Source organism: Nothobranchius furzeri, chromosome 7 (assembly GCF_043380555.1).
Source record: "Nothobranchius furzeri strain GRZ-AD chromosome 7, NfurGRZ-RIMD1, whole genome shotgun sequence".
NCBI lineage: Eukaryota > Metazoa > Chordata > Actinopteri > Cyprinodontiformes > Nothobranchiidae > Nothobranchius > Nothobranchius furzeri.
This window is the reverse complement of record NC_091747.1, coordinates 36,172,683-36,180,035: the sequence shown is the minus strand read 5'-3', so window position 1 is coordinate 36,180,035 and position 7,353 is coordinate 36,172,683. Positions and strand designations below refer to the sequence as shown.

The following is a 7,353-nucleotide window of genomic DNA, read 5'->3' as shown; positions in this document are numbered from 1 at the left end:
GTCTATGGGCCAGCGGTGCCAGTGTCATTTTAGATTTTTTACTCTATATATCAACATCCCATAGAAACCTGTTTTATTGCTGATTTTGGTTAAAGAAAAAAATCCCATGAGATTTTTGATATGAACACATTTTAACCTCTTGAGTCCAAAATTTGGAAGACTGAAGCAGACAGCTGAAGTTTTATATGACATGGTCTGAACCCAGAGACTAAAGGCTGCTTTTATTAGGCTGTGAAGTTATTTTCTCTAGAGTATTTCATTTTATTCACATGTATAAAACAATCACATAAAATCATTCTTGCATTTAAATAGAAACCTATAGGGTGGGGGTGTATCCACAGCCCACGTGCACCCAGCAAGTCCACCACGAGCAGCAACCTGGAACCAAATTAAAACCAAACACGAAACCTTTAAAATGATTTTAATGAAATCAAACAAATCTTACAACATTTATTAAGCCAAGAATGAAAACTCAGAGTTCACCTGAGAGCCAGTGCTAGTCTGGGTTCTGTGGTTTGGACATTAAAACCCGCTGTGTGGACCCAGCTGCTGACCCAGATGTTCCAGCTGATCCAGCAGCTCAGAGGCGCTCGGTCTGAGGCGCGTGTCTGCGCTCCAGCAGCGTCCGAGCAGCGTTGCGCACAGCCGCCCCCAGTCGGACCTGAACACCGAGTGGCTCTGGACAGACGGGCGCAGACCGTGCGCCACCACCGAGTACATGATGTGCTGCCGGTCTCCGGTGTAGGGCGGCTCGCGGGTCAGCAGCTGCCACAATGTGATCCCGAACGAGAAGATGTCCACTTTGGAGGAGACCGGTTCTCCTCGGAGCAGCTCCGGGGCTCGGTGCGTGTAGGTTCCACACACGTGGCTCAAATAAGGACTGATGAGTTCGGGATCCCGGTCCAGTTTCAGGGAACAGCCGAAGTCCGCTATCTTGCACACTTCCGTCCGGGACACGAGCACGTTGGCCGGTTTGATGTCCAGGTGCACGACACCGTGGGAGTGCAGGAACCGCAACCCGTCCGCGATGTCCGCCGAGAACTTCAGAGAGCGGTTCGGCTCCAGCAGCTCCGAACTTCCGTAGATGATCTGCTGCAGGTTCCGGCTGCCCACGAACTCCATCAGGATGGTTCCGATGCTGTCCTCCACCTCAAAGTCTGCGGGCACGCACGTGGTGGCCGCGAGGACGCGCACGATGTTCTTGTGGGTCAGGTGCGCAGCGTTCAGTTCGGCCCAGAAACTTTGCCGAGACGCCAGCTGGTTCTTTGAGCTCTTCTTCACCTTCTTTAGAGCCACAGTCTCTCCCAGGTACTCCGCCTTATAGACGGAACCGAACCCACCAGAACCCACCGGCACCACGGAGCGCAGCTGGTCCCAGTGGATCACGGTGGACCAGAACCGGCTGGTGACTCTGCCGTGCGGCCGCTGAGCCGGGACCTGTAAGGTGGACCCACGTCCCGGTTGGGCCAGCGGGCTGCTGCAGGTTCCGATGTCCACGCACGGGTACAGGTCCTTGGGTAGGAGGCGCGTGACTGGGATGGGTGAAGGCATGCCGAGCGAGCGAACACAGGTGCGTCCACGTGCACAGGTGAGTTGCCGCGGTGCGTGACGGGATGCTGCAATGCATCATGGTTGGAACTCTTGTAGGTCCTCGAAGAGGGTCTAGAACCGCGGTCAGAACCGAACTGAGAGGAACCACAAATATTCCAGTTTTAAAAGGTTCTTGTTCTGATCATCAGACTGATGCATAAAAGCATGTCAAAGGTCATGAGCCCGACCTGCACGAGCTCTGGTGAAAACACCCAGGCTCAGTTCTTCACCTACAACAATAATAACAAAGAAACTGAGATATTCTGGAGGGTTCTACTGGAGAACATCTATTGAATTACCATCAATCAGATTAAACATCCATAAAACACCAGCCCACACACAGTCCTGTTGGTTCTGATCCAGAACCGAAACGTTTAGTGAAGAAGGAAGACCAGGAGAGAGTGTGTGTTAGATGTTTCTCTCTTTATTGAGTCTCACGACAGAATCAAAACACTGGAGTCTCATAGCAGCGAGGTGTGTGAGTGAAATCAGGTTATTCTGCAGAGCAATAAATAATCTGTTTCTTTGGATGAACTTCAAACAAAACAACAGCTGCAGCTTAATATCCATTTTATACAACCTCTACACATGTTTGTGATTTATATCGTCGATACGTAGAAAAATACAACAGTAGTTTGTGAAGTATAGAGAAAAGTTGAGATTTAAAAACCAACAGGCTTTGAAGCGGTTTCTGTCTGGGGAGGGGCGTTTCAGGCACGTCTGCAGAAGGACTTCAAAAGTCACAGTACAATAAAAAGACTTTATATAACTATATAAATATGGATGTATACAAACAGATGTAAGTATGTATTAGAAAGAACCGGAGCAAAGTACAAACATTGCATTTAAAGACCAGGAATGTCTGTAGCACCTTAAAGAGCTCCAGACTCACGTAGCAGCATTTCCAATCCTAATGCAGTGTTTCTAACCAACACATTCAGTAAGGTTGACCGGTACCGCTCAAGCTCACAGGCCTAGAACGGGTCTGGATCACCAGAACAGGGTTGGATTCAGTCCAGAGCTACAATCAGTTAGCATTACGGTTCTGAACATGTTCAGGAAACGTCTGTTAGTGAAAATGTCATTTGTTTCATTAGGTTCTAATGTGTAAAATGTCAGATGTGTGAGCAAAACCCACAGCGTTAAATAAATATAACGCTGTTGATCACCAGTGGGTGGGTTTACTCCAGGGGACCAATAGTTTTATTCAACCTAGAAAAATAAATGTTTAGATGCTTTTTCTCGTTAAAAAAAAACTCTTGATAAAGCAGAACTGTTGTGCAAGTAAAGCAAAAATTACACTCTGATAAGAAAACACTGCCAAAACGGTACCTGTAAAAATAAAACACTTTATATAGTATTTACATATAACTGTTCTCTACAATAGCTAAATATATCATCTATACATTTGTGGTAAGGGTTTAGAACAGAGGCTACTGGAGGAACTGAGGTGTTCTATTTACAAAAAGTGCTGCGATTTACAAACAACGCCAACGTGACCAAAGCTTACAGCGATCACACTCACCTATGACCTCCACCCAGATCCTGCCACTGGGAGCAAACGCGGCGGCAGAACCAGTCAGCTAGTGGGTCTGTTAGTCAGTATTATTGCTGTTGGGCTTCACCCTCCTTTTTTAACCATTCTCATCTTTTTTGCGTAAATCAGCTTTAATGGTCATCCTTCATTTCTATCGATGAGTCTGTTAACGACTTTTCTGTGAAAAGTGTCAAAGAGCCTGTGGCTAGTTCCATTTTTCGGGTTTAGAAGGAACAGGCTGTGGAACAGTAACGAGAGAAACGCCAGGTAACACTGTTTGGCTTGTAACAGTAAATCTGGAGGAGCATATCAGTTTAAAGAGCAAGTCACCCCCAAATCAACTATTTTTTTTATGATAAACTATATAAATGCGTGTCTAATTGAGCTGCAGACACGTGTAGTCAATAGTTTTGCACTTTAGTGCATTTTAGGTAAAATTTAAATTTTCTGCCTGAAACTGTCAGTGTTGTGCCGTTGTCAGGTAAAAACTCTTCACTACATTTGAATTTAAATCTGCCACCGCTATTGGGTAAGAGGTATGCTATGATGTAAACTGGTACATTATGATGTCACAATGTCGTGAGTGTGTGTATTTGTTAGTGGCTCCACCCTCTCGGTCTGCTAGGCAACAGCATTTGTTGCATTTTTCAAACATGAAGTGGGAGTGAAGTACGCTTCTTGTAAGGGGTGACTTGCTTTTTAAGCATTAGCCTAATAAAAAAGTGTTATTTCTAAAACATTCCACAGCTGTCTCACATATTCACCATGAATGTCCCACCCTAGCATGGTTGATCAGATGTTTTCTTATAGGTCAACCCTAACCCCTAACCCACACTCTGCACCCAGTTTTCTCAGCATTTAGTAAGTTTTTTATTGACAGTAGGGCAGGGCCATGAATCGAAAATTTATCATTATCGAAATTTCTGACTCTTATTGAGATTGTTTTCCCCATGTCAATAAATTTAATAATACAAATATGAAAAGATGTGTAGGTTGGCAACATTCATGTCTCTTTAAGAAGCGGTACCTTTTTGCATCACGTAAAAATGTGACTCAAGGTAATTCATGTGACAGCCCCATCTAGTGGACGACGTTTGTTTCTGCGCATACCTGTAGTTATCGTCCATTTATCTTTATCAAGGTGAAATCCTCAATATACTGTGATATTGATTTTAGGCTATATCGCCCAGCCCTAATTGACAGAGGTGGTTGTTTAACCTGTAAACATGTTTGCTAAAAACCAGCTAGCTTAGCCACAAGGCGCGCCAAGCTGGATTACACACTCTAAACTGTTAAAACACCACCACCAATGGCTCCGCCCTTGGTACGTGCCGGTAACACCTCCGGTGAAATGGACCAGATACATTTATATTTAAAGGGCTTAAACGCTGTTTAAATCAGGCTGATTACTCCAAAGTCAAGTTGAGGACAACGCAACAAAAAGTCAAGATGAGAAATATGTTCCATCTTATGGAGAAACTCAAAGCTCAGGTAAGGCCCACTCACACAGTAAATGGAACCAACCAAGTCCCCCCACCCCCCCACACAGGTCTAGAACCGTAGAACATATTATTACTTCCTGGTTTGTTACATAAGTTTGTAAAAATGTTCCAGTTTTTTCTAACCAGGAAAAGGTCCAGTAGACCCCTTCACACTGGATGATGACGTTATTTTATATCAGAGGGTGGATGGATCCAGGCAGAGCCAACGAGCCTCTACTACAAGGACTAATGGGTTCTACATCTGTAGTAGGGTGGTGCTGTCCTGGTCAGCCCTGCCAATGGTTCCTTATGGGAAGGAAAGGGCCTAATAACGCTCCCATGCACATAACCCCACCCCCTGAGAATTCTAACGGAGCCAATCGGTGCTGAGCAGCGTACGTCACATACCGCAACACTCACGTTCTCATACACAATGAAGATGGCGTCTGACGCAGAGTGTGCTGCGGTTCTTTCCTCTGTTCTAAATGACTTGGATATGTCTTTAAAACCACATCAAGAAGAAGCTCTTAAATCCTTTCTTCTAAAAAAATGTTTGCATCGTTGCCAGCACCGTCTTTGACTACAGCAACAAAACCACAGCGTCACGTGATATGGCCGTCATTTCTGTCTTTTTTCTGATTGGTTATTTTTGAGTTGGCTAGTCCCGCCCGTCACGGTGATCTGTGCCTCTGAGTATCCAGACTCATCCTCTGTGTAGAATAGACAGAAGGCGAGTCTGGCAGGGCAGGCTAGGGTGTTGTTTGTTGGTCATTGTAGAGTATGGGGGTCCAGGGTGGGGTGGGTAGAGTATGGGGGCCCACTAAGAATAGCAGCAGTTCACCTGATAACAGGTAAAAATAAACAGAATTCCTACACGAGGAAACATTTCCAGGCTAATCTGAGACGTGCACTGATGAACGGCCTCATTTTAACTTTAACCACCACTGAAGGACTTCTGCGGACATACGAGGTGGAATGCTGTCACCTGTTTGGGTTCGGAGTAAGATCTGGTTACAGGTTGCAGATATTACAGCAATATGATCGAAGAGATCAGGTACTTACTAAAATGCCTCACCAGACTCAGGTAAAATGGTTTCCATGGAAACGATGGTGAAATCCAATCCAACAGCTGCTTGGATCTTTGCCCAAACAAGACGAGATCAGATTCTTTTAATGAGGTCAGAGGAATTTACAGTCTGATTTATCAGTCATAGAACGGGTTTTTGAATGGGTTCAGAACAGATCCAGATCCAAGTGAATCATATGGGATTCAGAATGGGTCTGTTGGTTCATGGCAGTAAAACAAAGACGGTCTGTCAGTGACCATCAGGGAGCTGAAGGTTCTGATGCTGCTGGCACTGATTAGGGCTGAAGCTCAGCAGATAGACTAGAACGTTGAGTTAATCATCAACACAGCATCTAGCTAGGTTATGGTTCACCCTGGTTCTGATAGCCCTTTTTATGTTGGATTGTCCTACAACCTAACAATCGTTCTGACAGTCCCTTTGACTATCTGTGTGTGTGTCGGTCCAGCTGGTCACTGGAAGGCCTGGTGGAAGCAAGGCAGAGTGGTGGGTGTGCTCAGATTGGAGATGAAAGGGGAGGAAAGTCCTTGAAGCAGACTGTCTGCAGTTTCTGGGCCTGGTGGTGCCTGAAGGGGCAGCTGGGCTGGAGATGCAAGTTCTTCAGAGGTTGGAAAGTTGATGCCCTGGTCCTCGCCGACTCCCACCTGATGGTAAGGAGGTCCGTTGAGTGGCAGGAAGTTGAACAGCTGCGAGAAGTCCATCAGAGAGGAAGATGAAGCCACAGAGTCAATTACTGTGGTTGTCCCCAATGTGGACATCTTGGAGAAGGACACTTCTTCACCGGCATCCTCCAGCATACCTTCATGAGGTACCAACTCAAGTTTGGAGGAGAGTTGGGGTTCTTGGGCCGCCAAGGAGGAAGATGGCATGCTGCTCTGCAGCTCCATCAGGAAGGTCTCCAGTTCTCCCTTCAGGTTTGGTTCCCTCTCATGTGGAGGAATGGTGTATGAGGTAAATTTGGAGCCCAGTGGGTACTTTATGGACAAGGGGTGAGAGTCCAGGTCTGAACCTGGATAAACATTGCACTGGTGGGACCTTGGCGTCAGTGTTCCTGGAAGCTCACCCTTGATGCTCCCAGAGGCCAGATCATAGATGACAGGCTGCAGGGAATCAGCTGGCTCTGTTTTGACCCTCAGCAGCTCCCTGGTGTGGCTCTTCTTCATGTGGCGTGTCAAGTGATCCTTTCTACCAAAGCGCTGAGCACAGTACTGACAAAGGAAGTCCTTTCGTCCAGTGTGCACCACCATATGACGTCGCACATCTTTACGAGTGTAAAACCGCCGCTCACAGTGCTCACAGTGATGCTTCTTCTCTTTGGTACCACCAGAGGACTTGCCAGCATGGGTTCTGAGGTGTTCCAGGAGAACCCCTGTGCTGGGGAACAGCTGCAGACACACCTGGCAGGTGAGGTCACCATTGTTAGCAGCATGGAGAGCCAGGTGGCGCTTGAAGCCCAGCTTGGTGTTGTAGCTCTTGCCACACTGCTGACAAGTGAAGGCCTCCTTGTGTGGGTCGTGAGTATGCAGGTGATTTTTTAGGTGATCCTTGCGATGAAACATTTTCTCACAGTATGAACATTTGTGGCTTTTCTCTGGTGAGTGAGTTGCCATATGCCTTGGAACACAAACACATTCTGTTAGCACTTTAAGGTTCAATGTAG

At 46.4% G+C, this 7,353-nt stretch overlaps 2 protein-coding genes across 3 annotated transcripts in view; both read right to left on the bottom strand.

Moving 5' to 3' along the window:
• Nucleotides 1–201: 201 nt before the first annotated feature.
• Nucleotides 202–1,705, bottom strand: mos (v-mos Moloney murine sarcoma viral oncogene homolog). The gene is made up of 2 exons (XM_015954979.3): nucleotides 484–1,705; nucleotides 202–378 (listed from the first exon to the last, which is right to left on the bottom strand). The coding sequence occupies exon 1, from the start codon at nucleotides 1,549–1,551 to the stop codon at nucleotides 523–525; it is 1,029 nt and encodes a 342-aa protein (XP_015810465.3). The 5' UTR covers nucleotides 1,552–1,705; the 3' UTR covers nucleotides 202–378; nucleotides 484–522.
• A 285-nt stretch (nucleotides 1,706–1,990) lies between these two features.
• plag1 (pleiomorphic adenoma gene 1) overlaps nucleotides 1,991–7,353 on the bottom strand; it is a 30,240-nt gene continuing 24,877 nt past the window's right edge. For both annotated transcript variants that reach the window (XM_070553046.1, XM_015954824.3), the window contains exon 3: nucleotides 1,991–7,307. In XM_070553046.1, coding sequence (XP_070409147.1) covers nucleotides 6,146–7,307 — 1,162 coding nt within the window. In that variant the 3' untranslated portion in view covers nucleotides 1,991–6,145. The remainder of the gene's footprint in view (nucleotides 7,308–7,353) is intronic.